This window comes from Rhipicephalus sanguineus, chromosome 1, assembly GCF_013339695.2.
Source record: "Rhipicephalus sanguineus isolate Rsan-2018 chromosome 1, BIME_Rsan_1.4, whole genome shotgun sequence".
NCBI classification, from domain to species: domain Eukaryota; kingdom Metazoa; phylum Arthropoda; class Arachnida; order Ixodida; family Ixodidae; genus Rhipicephalus; species Rhipicephalus sanguineus.
The window spans coordinates 156964869-156980131 of NC_051176.1; the positions used below are offsets into that span (position 1 = coordinate 156964869).

The following is a 15263-nucleotide window of genomic DNA, read 5'->3' on the forward strand; positions in this document are numbered from 1 at the left end:
GCAGGAGGGGAAGTGGTAAGGTTAGAGGAAAGGTGAGTGTGCGTATCCTCCTAGCTAGCCCAGCTCTGACTATTTCCCCACGCGGCTGATAGCATTGTTATAGCGGTCAATCGCCCGGTATTCCGGGCCAGCCGAAATGGCTGGTGATTTCGTGTGCACTGTCTTTCCGCGCACCTGGCGTTACATATAGGTCACTTTATCAAGTTTCTCAGACGCGTTGGAACGAGGGGCCAGGACGAAGCGTTTGCTCGTCTCAGCCGGCGCTGACCATCATACCGGCGTTGTAAGAAAGTGTTTGCGGTCATCAAGTGAAGCTTCCTCCACAATTCTTGTTAATTGAATTACTAAGCGAATGTATACCCAATACAAACGGCGAGTAGAGTCGTTTATTACATTGCTGTCGCCATCAATGCTTCGCTTTTGACTAAACTGCGACTTTTTTTTCGTATTCAGAGCTAGACAACTTCATCTCTCTTCGCATGCTTCAGACGGGGACATACCCTAGCTTTGCCATTAATAGTCATTACTCTGACATTTCAGCATTTTTCAAGATCGCAGTGATTTTAGGCATATGTTCTGGAGGTGCCCCTCTTTACAGGGAAGGCATCAAGAATCCTCCGAAGATCAATTTCATGCTATGATAAAGAGCCCGATCCTACTACAAGAACTCAAGGCTGTCCAGAAGGCCCACGACGAAGTGAGGCTCGGCCTCCCCGTCTCTACGTGGGAGCGGCCCGCGATCCTCCCCCTGTAAAACGGGGGTGGATTCCTTCAGGACCTAAAATAAAGTTTTTTATCTATCTATCTATCTATTCAGAGCTCGTTAATTGGTCACGCGCACACTCCACCGCTTCAGGTAAACTTATTGTAGGCCTTGAAGCTAGAAGCCTCCTTCAGAACTACAGAAAGTCGAGCAAGTTGGTAAAGATATGTGGTTTGTAAGTGGGTGGGTGTCGGGATGGGGGAAGATAAGCTATAGACAATGCGAGCCCATTTCTGTTTACTTGTGTTTTTTTCTACACCTACCTTGTCAAACCATGTAAGCCACATGAATGCCGTCGCATACAGTGTGAAAGATCAAAGTGCGCTTAAAACTGGCATATACCTCGCTCTCAAATATTAGTTCACGCACTTATGTTTCAATAACAAACTTTCTATCTTTTGTTCTTAGTAATGTATGTCGAAACATCTGACTAGAAGGACATGCACGTAGTCAGTTGACATTCTACTGCGACTATTGCAAAGATGACAATGTACAACAGCTTATAGGCAATTAGGCCTACAGAATATTCATTGTAGCGCATTGTATCCCCCTTGTGGGGACACAAAGCGCTACACAATGCGCTACAATGCGACACAATGCGCATTGTATCCCCCTTGTGGGGGACACAATGTGCTACAGGGATGAGCGCATTCAGAGTTCGGAGCAACATTCACGTGTACGATAGGTCGCATTTCACGTACAGTCAAGGTGCAAAGTTCATTGCGCATAGTTTATCAAGCACCATCGTCATTGCATGAACGCTGAGGCCTCATTCTTATGCAAATGAGTTCCTGCCCTTGGAGCTTCATACAGTACTTCCAGTTATGTTTACGGCTTCGCTGCATGTTCCAGACAGGGGACACCACCGAAGTTGGAAGGTGTACTTCGTCTTCGTCATCAAGTTTGCGAAGGTGTACTGAGTCAGTTCTGTGGAGGCCCAGTTTACGGTGGGCGTCGGGCTGGCGACCCTCAGATTGTATGCCGATATGGAAGGGCATCCCGGTTTGGCCGCCCAAGCGACAAGGATCGATGACTGGCTCAGTGGTATCGCCACACCGCCGGCGGGAGCTGCGAGAACAAGTAGATGTGGGTCACGTCCGTCCATTGGCCGCTCGGAGCGCAAACAGTACAATAGCGCGCGTGCAACCTATTCGTGGTTCATCCGTCTTGCGCGAACATAGCGCGCACCGAAAACGGTACCATCGACAATGGCCTCAAGGAAATTCCGCCGAAGTGCTTTTTTTTTTGCCTAGTTCCGTCCCTACCCAAGTCAATCCATTTCCTGCCACCGAGTCTAAATGAATGCAGAGTCATTGCCCCGTGCCTGTTTTCCATAAAGGCTGCGCAGCACGGGCACTGTTTTGTTTGCACGCACATCAATGAGCCACCGCGCCTTTGTGTTCCCACCCACTTACTACTGGCCTGTCTTCTCGGGCTAGAAGTGGCCATGCTTTCGCTCACGCGCACGGGGACTCGCGTGCAGCACTCTCTGTGCAAACAAACCGGGTAACTCCACTTTCTCTGAACAAATAACATTATTTATTAGTTATTTTTGTTTTGTGCTTTTGTACTTCAGTTTTGTAGCACCTATATTACACGAAATTCCACGGATCACCTACTTTTTTTATTATTTAGCAATGTAAGCGGGCTTTGGTCCACTTGCCATATCGCATGAACTACAATACGTGTGTGATGTCGAACACTCCAGACATTTACAGTTTTCTGTAAAACACAAACACCACAACGCAATAAAACTTGAACTAACACTTACTATTGGATTGCCGCGTATAGAAATACAATACTTAAGCTGTGACTCATTGCGGAACAGCTAAAAAAAAAGACGAAACACCAGAGAAGGAGACACGCGCTGGCTAAGAACTGAAGCTTTATTCCTAAGAACGAGCCAATATATACAAGAAAAATACAACCAGTTCCGTTTCGCGGACACTGATGAAACAGCGAAGCTGGTGGCGTTCCTTTCGTCAGGATAACGCATTTCTATGTTTTGCAAGACTTTCAGATATGTCGTATCACTGCTCTTTATTAGACGCCCTTTGTTAAGCTTTGAGGTGATAGTATAGTTTTATTGCATCTTGACCACTCTTATACACAGGTTCACAAAGAAGCCTTCGCTTAAGATGCTCTGATATGTTGTATCACTGCTCTTTGTTATTAAACACTCTTTGTTAATCTTTGAGGTGGTAGTATAGCTACTACCTTTTACAACCACCAAGCATGACGTGACAGTGGTGTGACTATGGTAACGCGCACGCCATTTGTTGGGCTAACTGTTGCCATCTTCCTTTTTAGTGGAAGTTGTGTGTAGTGGGATTTAGCCAATTTCTGTGGCGCATACGCGTTCATGATGGTGATAGTTTTCTGATAGGCCGCACAGATTTCCGATGTTTCCGATATTTGTTGGGCTAACTGTTGCCTTCATTTTTAGTGGACCAGTGGTGAGTATAGTCGGATTTACCCAATGTCTGTGGCGCATACCCGTTTATGATGCCCACAAGCGTCACCACGGATCCCGGACATGAAAGGCTCGACCAAGAACAGCTTCACTGTTCAAACATACTGCGCAAGAGATGCAGGGGAGAGGGAGAGAAGGCGGTGTTTCGTACTTTTTTTTTTGTGCTGTTCCGCAATGAACCATTACTAACTGGCTCAGCTTACCCCGCTTAAGCTATGACACTTCAGGCAAATGAAGGCAAATGTGCATAAGCGAAGGTCCGTTAAATACGCCTGACGATATTAGAAGAAGTGCTGATTTTATGCCATGGTATCGTTGTCCTGCGATAGATATCTTCAGTCTAACGCATTCTATACAACCCACAGCGCACAGCTCACTGTGAACGTACACGCTCACAGAGTGTATGGGAAGCATAGGTCGGCAAAAAAAAATTGGAGCTCTTTCAACTCACTCAAGAAATATATTTTGCTCTGAGGACTCACTCGGACTCAGACTCAATAAATTTTTCTCGGCCGGATCCACTCAAACTCGCCAACATATTACTCAGCCGGACTCACTCATACTGAGACTCACGGCTTCACCTGAGTTCCGAGCGAGCCTGAGTGAGTTGACTCATGAGTCCGTTGGCGTAAAATTAGCTTTTTTGGTCATGGTGCACGTCAATCCTCTTTAACACCAATATCTCACATAATCAGTGTTCTACGATACACCTTTTGATCTTGTAACTACAGATACGAGTTATCCTATATCATATATCATCGTCATCATATATCTATCCAGTAGGGACATTTTTATGAAATACGCGACTGACACGAGACATTTTCATCAAGAACTTGCCATAAACTAGTTTGCGGGGGTGAGGTCATGGCACCACTTCCCCTAACTCAGGCCGCTGATCAATAAATATTGAGGTGGCGCATGAATGCTAGTGTGCTGAGATATGTGTGAATAGACTTGAGTAAAAACGTAAGCCGACTTAAGGCTGATAGTAATGCTGAAGGTGAGTAGAGAGGGCCATAAGTCGGAAACAAAAGGTGGAGCTCACTCGGACTCACTCAAGAAATATATTCTGCGCTTAGGGTTCACTCGAACTAAGACTCACCAATATTTTCCTCAACCGGACTCACTCGGTCTCAGACTCACTAAAATTTTCTTCAACCGGACTCACTCGGACTCAAACTCACCAAACTATTACTCACCCGGACTCACTCAGACTCAGACTCGTGGCCTGATCTGAGTCTGAGTGAGTCTGAGTGAGTCGACTCATGAGTGAGTTCGCCGACCTATGACGGGAAGTATACGTTCAACAAATGGGACCTAACGCTACACGCGCATTTACTCTTTCTCTTCCACCTGGCGTTGCAGATTTTACAGCTATAGACGATTTTACGTAAGACGTATGGGCGCCGCCACCTTGGCCTGTTAAACGAATGTTTTCTTATTTTTGTATCTCGTGACCCCAACTGATAAGGTCGGCAAACGTCGAGTGCACCAACAGAATCGTTGTCATGTGTATACGTCCGCCGTAGCACTTTTCCTTTAGTTGTTCAAGATACAAAACGTCCAGGTTACCATCCTAGTATGGCGGCACCGAAACCAATCCGTAAGATAGTACATAGATGCAATGCAAATCTTAACTGCATGCACTGTCTGACAATTACCGCGTATACGTACTCCGCCGCTGTAGTGCCCACTTTTACCAATTGATTATTAATTTCTGTTCGTAAGAAGCAGACAAATTGTTAAGGCGATCACATCTCTTTTCAGTTTTCCTTGAATATCTTGGCGCAATCTGGTGTGATCCCAAGATGCCAATAGGCAAAAACATTGAACGTTGTGAGAGGCCTTGTTTGAACTTCTTATTAAATGCAACGTATTTTTGCGTTTTCCACTCAACTCCAGCCTTTGCATGGGACATGGCACATGACTTCAGCTTATAGTCACTCAGTGCAGCATTCTCAAGTTCAAGAGGGTTAATAACCTTACAATGTGTTTTGCTTCCGGCTTTCACAGTATGTCATTGATAATGGTCTTTACATTTCGGCCATCAGGGCTGAATAGTCAAGACAACACATTACTCGAAAAAGGTACGCTTACCTCCAGGCTGCGTCTTGGCGCTAACATTGATGCATTGGCCAACGAACGTGGTCAAACCTTGATCCACGTAGGCGCACACGAACACAGTGTAGTTCTTGAAGTCTTGCAGGCGCTGAACCGAGTAGGAAGTTTTGGTCGTGAGGTCGTTTAGCTTGCCGATGCACAAGTCGCTGAGGCACCAGGACACCTGGTAGCCCGTAATGTTCGTGCTATTCACCGGAAGCTGCCAGGTGATGTTAATGGATGACGGCCCGACAGCTACCACAGTGAGGTTAGACGGCACCGGAAGCTCTGGAACATTTATTCGAACAATTAGACAATTCTGGCAATGCTAACGCATAAGAGGAACCTGCAGCCACTTGTTGCGACCTAGAAAAGACTTCTCTATTGGGTAACACTAAGAAAATATACAGTTTATTTATACCACATAACTGCCATAAAATTCTCAGTCTAGCTTGACAATCGGGAAAGTGGGAAGCCTCTGCGTACGAACCAAAGTGATTAATACAGAAAAAAAGCCCCCATAAAAATATGCACCTATAACTAACTTCGTCCCGTCTTTTAGCGCTGCTTTCTGCTCATAATCATGAACAACCCTGCCCAAACTCCTAACAAAATAAAGCACCCAATGAAGTTTCCTGTTTTCCTACACATTATGTAAACAATTCAAGCTCTCTTGAAAGCGCTAATGCACATTCGCATAATGCAATGCATACCAGTATAAAATGCATACAAATTAGTAACATATTGGTATGTCAACTCGAAGCTAAGTGTCATGCAGGTAACCGAAAAACGTATTGACTGCGTATAAAATGCCAAAGAAAAAAAAAGTTTCTTATGCCCTTTTATATTTGTAGCTGTCGATAACATCAAGTGACGCGGGTTAAGTGCGAAAGTGACCAAAGCAGTTCTATTTTCGATTTCTAAGCAAAAGAACAATAATTATCTAACCTTTTAATACACAAGTTATGACGAGTGCTCAGTTGAAGCCTGCTGCTGTTCTGGAAATAATTCAAGGGGATGCGGAAATACGTATTTTCATAAGCTCACATCTTGCTAGTCATAAATTATTGGGCGGAAATTATGCAGATCCCACGCACTGTGGAAATCGGTGCAAGCGAAGAGAGATGAGCCAGCAAGCTAGGTGATACGGCGCCATCGCAAGAAGAAACGTTCAGCGTCTTTCGGTGACGAATGCGTCGCGTTAAGACCTGACAAATCTAGACCAATGTGCACCAATGTCGGCAAGAGACGGACGCCAACAATGAGCCGATGACACCACTTCCCCTGTGCTACAACCTCTGCCGGACGTCTCAGAGCTTGAAAATAAGGAAGCACCACCGCCAAGATGGTTGCCGAAAGGTACGGCCCGAGAGGAAAGGGTCCCACCAGCACAGTCGAGTGCACGATGGTGGCTCGCCCTTATTCCAGACACGGCTCCTGTCAAGCGCCCCTCAATGCATGGGGGCGCCTATTATAATATCCCGCATTCCTGACACGTACCCTTCCTCCCGAAGGTCAAGCACCTCGCCTTGACAACGGCGAGCAGGTCAATGGACGCCCCCACCCTGCTACCGGCGAAGTATGCGATGATATCACCCGTGAGGATTCCCAAGAAATCTGGCCATCCGAGTTAACATTTAGGCGATGCGCTCGATGGCCTTTTCATTTGATCCTAACCATGTGAAACACTGTGCATAAAACTCATATTCTATTCCCTCCGGACCTGTTTTCACCCGGCACGCGGCACGGCACTAGATCTGGAGTCTCTCCGGCCGCACGAACCCCGATTTCGCAATACCGGGGAGTCTAATCTCCGAGGCCCCGACTGGTATTATTTTACCAAATTGAAAGAGCGCCAATGTCGGCTACTTGACTTCTGCAAGTGCTAGATGTAACTGTCTTCCAACACTTCGTATTATTCTTGTTTTCAAGCTCTTAATACATTGCTTATAAGTGCCGAACGTACAATGGCTGGTTCCTCGCTTTTTCGCTTATACATACATCTACCATAACAGAAGCTACAGACACGGTAGCCTTAGCAAATGCGAATAATCGCCGGCGCTGCACCTTTTTCGATTTTTGCTTTTCATGTCTTCCACATAACGGCTGCGAACGGATTCTTATCAGTCGATACCAGTCCCCAATACCCTAAGTCACACTTACGATTTGCGAAAATGCTCTATCAAAACGAATTCATCAATTTAAAGGAAATTTCAACATAGCTTGTTCACGGCAACATGATTTTCGAGGAAGTTCTTCCTTTTTAATGTAGACATGCTTCTAAGTCAAGTGCGCAAAGTAGCTCTTGAAAGCAACAAGATTATCGCACGTAGTACATTTTGTGACGTAAGAAAAGCATTTGGTGATGTCGATCGCGAACTCCTACTAACTATTAAACTTGCCATACGAAATACCCGTTCGGGAATTTCCGGCTTGCCGTGAAACTCCATCAGCTAGGTATGATGAACTTTATTCGGGTCCTGAAGATCAAACCTAAGTTGACGCAGGCGGCTCCCACGTTAGGTGCAATACTTTCATCTAAGATTCTAACTTCACTAACCGGTAAAGCTAAACGGTAACGCTGGAAAGCAGAAGTCAAATGAATTTTTTAGGATGGCCTCAATATTACCTGCAGATTTGCGAAAAAACGCCAGGCCTGCGCGGAAAGCGCAGCACAGTCACAGCGAAAGCTGGAAGAGCGGCATTTCTAGAGCCCGTTATAAACTCTCTTGTGGTTACTCATACAAGTACACTAGGAACGTACCCACTACGCCACAAATAATTTTTGTGAAGTCGGGAAGCACCCACCACGACATTATTCGACATTCTGCGGAGAAGCGACGTACCATCTGTGAGGCATTATGTGCACTTTGTTGATGTGACGGTTGATGACGATGAAGAATTATGGCTGAGCCCTTTGTAATGGGTTGGAAGTTTTAAACGACCCACTAGTTGCGTAATTCGCATTGTGTGACACCCGGTCGTTATTTCATTCTCCCACCACGCTTTATAACATACGTTAACGTGAGAAAGAGAGAGAGAGCAAGGGGGAATTAGCTTTATTGAGACCCTCAGGAAATGGATCATGTGGGCCTTATGGGCTTCCTTGGCAACCAATAGAAGTGCATTTGCGAGGAACCCACTACGTTATAAATCATAATTTTTGGGAAGTAGGGAAGCAGCCACTATGCAATTTTTCGTCATTGTGCGGAGAACCATGGTACCCGCTAAACACCTGTGAGGTATTATGTGCACTTTTTTAATGCTGTGGCTGATGACGATGAAGAATTATGGCAGAGCTCTTTGTAATGGGTTGAAAGCTTTAAACCACCCGCTCGTTGCACAATTCGCATTGTGTGACGCCGGTTACAGAATTCGCGTTGTGTGATGCGTGGTTGTTATTTCACTCTTCAACCACGCTACATTACATATGTTAATGTGGTTCCTTCCCGACATGAAGCCTGTATAGGGTCTTTTTGCAGAGCAGTTTCAAGCAGCGGCATGGCTCTGAGGTACAATACTTGGCTCCCACGCAGAGGGCCCAGGTTCGAACCTCGTTCCATCCCGAATATTTTTTGTTGTTTCGTTTTTTTTTTCTTATTTCGAGCGATAGTGGTTACGGACACAGGAGGCGGAGGCGGCGGCGGCGGCGGACAACTACGGCGCCAAAAATGGCCCTTGTTGTGATCTCATAACAGCTTTCGCTGTAAAACGTAGGTTTACATTGTTCCCAGAGAAACTTGAATGCGTAGCTGCAATAAACTTCCAGCACATAAGCGGTTAACAGAGAACATACGATCTAGATAGGCTAGGGATAGATGCGCAACTAATGCCACGCCGGGTGGATACCAATTCCACGCCGAATGAGTGGATGAAGTACCTAATACAACAAATCCTCTAGGTTGCACATACAATTACGCGGGTAACTAAACGTAAATCAGACCTGAAGGAATATGAGTTACGCAAATAACGTAAGCCAGTTTCAGTGGCACCTTAGGAGACCGTCTCAAAGTGAATTAATCATCATGGCATTGTTACGTTCTTTATTGTCTATTTTTGTTTTTAACAACTTCTGAGAGCGTAAATTTTGCACTTCCTGAAAGGACCAACATAGTGCGTACCGTATTTCCGTGAAAAAAGAGATAGACAAATCTGTGGTGAGCTAAAGCAAGTTTTTCACGTCAGAGCCACCTAATGATGTCAAGAGTGGAGAAGGGAGGTGGCAAGGACCACAGGTCGCGAGCAAAATTGACAGAAGCGTATGGAAAATCAGCGACGGTGGCGATGCGAGTTAGTAGTGGCTTAGTCGCCACTGCCGCGTTTCTCGATATCGCAGGTCTTAATCAGTGGTATGTTCAGAGCAGTTCGTTTGTGAATCACATTTGCTTATGGTTTGCCGTTCCTATATAGGTGCACCCTGATCATGCTTTCCATGAAGTGATGGACATAGATTAAGTGAATAGTGAAGGTTGGCGTACCCAGCCAGCAAAATGAAATAGTATAAACCCAACTGCCCCGGGCATTGCCGCACTTCTCCCGCGCGATTCATTTGTTTCAAGCAGTTCTGCTGAACCGAATAGGAACTTGTTTTCGTTACTTTCCCAGCCTGCACTACGCAGCAGCACTGGAAGGCAGAGCGACGAAACATACAGTCGCAAGAAGTCGCAAGAACAAGGCTTTAATTTTTTCTTCGTATGCCCCGCGGCAAGTCCTCTCAAATAAACAAAGAAAGAGACACACACAGTTGTCTCGTATTAGAGGGCTGCAGTTTTTTTTTATTATTATTATTATAAAGCAGCTCGACCAAAACACTATTCTGATTGCACAGTCAAAGAGAGGACAATGAAGGTACGTCGGCGATTTCTTAAGATTTCAGAAAGCTTGCTTGTTTCCTCACTTGTGTTCGTTTTTTATATATACATTTATATAACAATGATTGTGATCGTTCTAGGAGAAGTGCCCTCTTTTAATGTATTTTTCTGTTTTTATCGCTACGGGGACGTTCGTTGTCAATGACGTTTCTGAGAGCAGTGGTTCGAGCATTGTCGAGAACAGACGAGAAGAGACGCCGAAGGAATTTGTCGACATACATTTCAATAGTGTTCCGTTCCTTCATATCGGAGACGTTCCTTTCACATTGTTTCTTTCATCACACAGTCAATCTATCGATGTTCGCTGTTCTGGAGCTCTTCAGTCTCGGCGCATCCCTCGCTACCGCTTAGCAGATCGGGCTGCTACGGAAGACGGGGATCAGGTGGATCCTGTCCACTGAGCGGATTGATTCGTCGTTCCCCGCCTGGAGTTTGCGCAATCAAGAATGTTATAGAACCACGTGGCACGACACCCGGTCAGCACTCACGAGTCGACTCACTCGGATTCCGATCTACTCACGAGTGCGAATTCGAGTGAGCCTTACGCAAAAATATGTTTTTTTGTGTGTGCGAATTCATTCGCGTGGCTTCACAATTTTGTATATAGGATCACGTGACCTTCCAACAAATTTTACTTATTTTTCGCGCCCCCGTATTGCCTTCGTGTGCCTAACTTTTCTTTTAAGCGCGTCCCACCACAGTTCGCGAGTGAATCAGAACAGTTCTGTCAATTTTCCCGGGAGAAATTAAAAAAAAAGAAACATCGCGGAAGTCGTGAAGATGGCGGCTACAATCGCATATGCCGTACAAGTGCATAAAATATTATATGAAGTCGCCTTCGTGCTCTCACTTACTCGAAGTCCCTCGTCTTCAATCTTCCAAAGTCGCAATATTTGAACGACAACTGTACGGTTTAAGTAGCAGTATCCCAACAGAAGTGGCAGCGATGAAGGTTGAAGTACGAAATCCGATCGCAGCAGCGATGGAAACGGTGGTATATAGCACTACCATCTTCTCAAGGGACGGTACCCGCGGACAAGTACGCGTTGTGTTTGATGTCCTGGATTTAATAAAGTCAGTCGTAAGTCATTGTGAAAAACGGCGCTAAAAACGGACGAGGACCAAGGAAGACGCGACACAGCTCCTGTGTCGTGTCTGCCTTGGTCCTCGTCCGTTTTTAGCGCCGTTTTCCCTTCACAATGATGAACCACCAACTAGCCCAAGTTTATCTTCTAGTTCAGTCGTAAGTGAACACCTTTCCGATGTTCTTACGTGTCTCTGTCGAATTTTGTGCTCGATCCTAAGTTCCAATTTACAAGGTAACTTTTCTAGCGGGCATTGTAATACGATTGTCGAGTGATGTTCAGCAGCACAGCTAATGACAAAAGTTTTATTCTTACGTTAGTACATCTTCGTGACCAGATAGCTAGTCAGATTCAGGACAGTGTGTGGGCGCACGCAAATAAATGGTATTGCAATAATGAATACATCGTTGTGAAGAAAGGAACCGCCTCTTGAGCCTGCTGCGTTTCAGAGCCTCAGGACAGGTGGTCGAAATTTCCGGAGCCCTGCACTACGGTGTCTCTCATAATCATATCATGGTTTCGGGACGTAAAACCCCAAAAATAATTTCAACTAGATAGCTGAAACCTGGGTTAAAGCCAAACTTTCCCCGGCGACCTCCTTGTAAGATGCCGTAAACCATTGGCTTTCTGACTGAACGCAGTCACCAAGAGTTGGTTAGGCGTCCCTTATGTGGTGTATCGCTGATTGATAATGTGAACTTTGCGGGCGCAGCGAAACAATCGCGCACCTTCTCTGCGAATGCACCTGTTTCGACACCCAAAGAGCAGCCCTCTCAGCCGCATTTGGCCAGCTAGACAACCGCCATCTCACAGAGGACAAAATCCTAGGGCACTGGCCTACCCGGTCTTCAGCGCGAGCGGCTATGAGGGCGTTGCTGTGGTTTCTTCGGCAAACCGGCCTGAACGAAAAGTTACGACTGGTCTCACACAATGCTTACAGACAGTGACTTTGTAGTGCCGTTACAGACTCTCTCCTTCTCTTTCATTCTTTTGCACCTCCTTTCCCCTTCCTCAGCACATGGTAGCCAACCGGAGTTCTTCCTGGTTAACCTCCCTGTCCTTCCTCTACCTTTCTCTCCCTCTCTACACTGAGATACATCTGGTAGTTGAGAGACTGTGCAACATTTACCGTAGGTGTTGCCCTTGATACGGAACCCTCTATTTCGAAAATACCCTGTCATATCTGCTACGTTGTTTGCGGTCGTAATTGTTGCTAATGATTGTGTTAAGACGCGGCGGCACGAATCCTCGAGCGACAGACCCAATGTGAGAGAACAACGCTGTAGTCTAAACAGCATGTAAGTGTAGAGGGCGCTAGGGAATAAATAACAAGGCCCTTCCCATTCTTTGCAAATCGGCTAAGTGGCTAGGCGGACATTCGCAGCGAGAATTTATAGTAAAGCACACCTATTCATCTCTCAGCCTCTTCGTTTATGATTACAAAATGGGTCCATTTCTCACGTTGTACCATTTCAAGCCCACGATATTAAAGTACCTACACCGGACTAGATAAGGACTTGTGACGAACAGATATATGTTTTGCTAAATACGGAATGATGTGTTAGTCCATATACTGCGGGCAGAACTAGAGATGTGTGCGAGTGGACGTTTTATTGCAATGTGAACTTCTGCAAGCAAACAGAACATTACCATGCTATTTTAACTTGTTTCAGTGTGCTATATGGTTTGTTTTTGTTTTTTTCTTTAGGTGCTCAATTTTTATTTTGGGTAACCCTTCTTTTTTGTTGTTGTTTTTTTTTCGCTGCAGAACGTATAGAAATAGAGTAGCCGAGGTGATATAAACCTCCACCTATCCACAGCAAGCCAGTTAAAACAGAAACAGATATTGAAGTATGTGTTGAGGTAGTACCAACAACATTCCCGAACAATTACGCAGTTAACTAATCGCATTAACCTTGGCTTGTTGACGCTTATATTGGACATATTCACGATAAACGGCAGCGCACACCGGTTTGAGACACGTACACGAAACACGAAAAAGGACGACACTAGCGCTAGTGTCGTCCTTTTTTCGTGTTTCGTGTATGTGTCTCAACCCGGTGTGCGCTTCCGTTTATCGTGAATATGACCAGCCAACTATCCCACGAGTACATTTTAAGCTTATATTGGAGTTAACTCTACTAAAACGTTCCGTATGCCATTCAAATAATTCCGCGTGTTTACATAAGATTCTTACGGAAATGTATGGCAAATATACGGAAAATACGTGGAAAATGTATGGAGTCCCTGACGAAACATATGGAATTATTGGAATGGAAATCGAAACTTTTCACTAGGGTTTCTGGTAAGCTATTCCTGGTAAGTTATTCCTGGTAAGCTATTCAAATGAACTGCAAGCAAATATGTACCTAAGCAACGTGCGGAATGAGAGAGAACACACCCAGGCCGACTAAAAAATGATTTTTCCTCACGTAGATATTTCATCATGCGTACGCAATTCCTGATATAAACTACAGATGAACTATCACGTTGACGTTGTTTCAGCGATTGACTGTGGATATCCTCATGAAGAATTAAGGATGTTTGCTGCACGGAGTTCTCAATAGTACTCGAAGTATCTAGAGGAAGATACGCTAGGAACGCTGTTCTTAAGTTGACAGCACAGCAGCAACAAGCGGGAGGCAAAAAAAAAGAAATTCAGTTCCTCCCAGTACTTACGCGTTGCAATAACACAGTGACGCTTCATACACCTACGGACGCGCGTTTACGAGAAAAATGTTCATTCGTAGGCCTCCGAGCGTACCACGATATAAATGAGCTGAAGCCCGTTTCTCCTTTGCCGGGGGCAATTTGTCTTCCATAACCCGGCAGCCCCTCTTCTGCCACGCAAGCAAAACTGCGCAAAATGCCGACTGTACGCGTGTAGGACTTTCCTTCATTTTTGCCTCCACATTCTGCCGAAACGCCATAATGTTTCATTCTCTCTTTCGAGAAAAGCGCTGGCAAAGCTCTTTGGATGCGTCTGTAAACTGTTAAGCTCTTTGATAAGCCCTTGCTCGCAGTTGGTTCTGCCAGATCAAAAGAGTTCTTTGTGCACACCCAGACTGTTCAGCTGTCGTAAACAAGGGTGCACGAACGACGGTAACTTGTGCTCCACTGTGGTACGGCTCTAACGTTGCACTTGCTACCGTTACAACCTATTGCTGAGGCACCTCATTCATTCGGCTTGTTGCATCACGGCGTAAACATGGGGGTGGTTGTTGTTGTAACACAAATGAAAAAAAAATTACAGGGAACCAGTAGTAATGATATCTAGATGCGAATGGCTCTGCGGCGTAGCAAATCGAAAAAAAGAATGGCGTCCCGCTATATGGCATTGCTGACAATCGTAGTGCCACGGTGTCTAGAAACAAATATTTCCTAATTTGTAGACTTTACTAACAAGCAAGAAATAGCGCAAATAACTTTTGCTCGGAAACTACAATAATGTTTCCCGGTATAGACCTGTTGCTCTACAGCCCGCAGGAATGATAAAAAAAGAAAGTAAAATGCAGCTATTATCAGTTGTTCGATAGAACGATCTTGGTCGATGCAATTCTCAGAACGCCAGCAGTATTAAGCAAATGCCCGCGAACGGCGCAAGCGAAAAAGTAATATGGATGTTCAATTTATTCCTACGGGATGCAAAAGCCTATCTGTGCCTCTTGATCGCCAAGATTAAAGAGATGGGTCGCAACTATTCTGAAGAAATATCAGCGCTGTCTGCTACTCTAACGAATGCAACACTTCACCATGTACTTGAACTGGTACTTGAACCAACTCGCCCAATCTTCAACACTTGTTCACCGCGTAATCATGAGAAGCTCTGCCTGCCCACACAGGAGCGCTGCGTGCTTAAGCATGACACTGAATGAGTATTCCCCTTACAGAAGGTGTCAGGCTGCCTACTCATACACTCAGTTAAAGACAGGTAGTAAAAAGTTAGTAACTGCATCATTGTAACTGCCCCT

The 15263-nt window shown here is 45.3% G+C and overlaps 1 protein-coding gene and 1 long non-coding RNA gene across 2 annotated transcripts in view; one reads left to right on the forward strand and one right to left on the reverse strand.

Moving 5' to 3' along the window:
• Positions 1 to 15263, forward strand: part of LOC125759076 (uncharacterized) — a 365173-nt gene that overhangs the window by 77747 nt on the left and 272163 nt on the right. The gene's annotated exons all lie outside the window — the stretch shown is intronic.
• LOC119400857 (Down syndrome cell adhesion molecule homolog) overlaps positions 1368 to 15263 on the reverse strand; it is a 118387-nt gene continuing 104491 nt past the window's right edge. Inside the window, exons 7-8 of the mRNA XM_037667767.2 lie at positions 5334 to 5624; positions 1368 to 1831 (exon numbers count right to left, since the gene is read on the reverse strand). Of these exons, the coding sequence (XP_037523695.1) occupies positions 1569 to 1831; positions 5334 to 5624 (554 nt within the window). The 3' untranslated portion in view covers positions 1368 to 1568. The remainder of the gene's footprint in view (positions 1832 to 5333; positions 5625 to 15263) is intronic.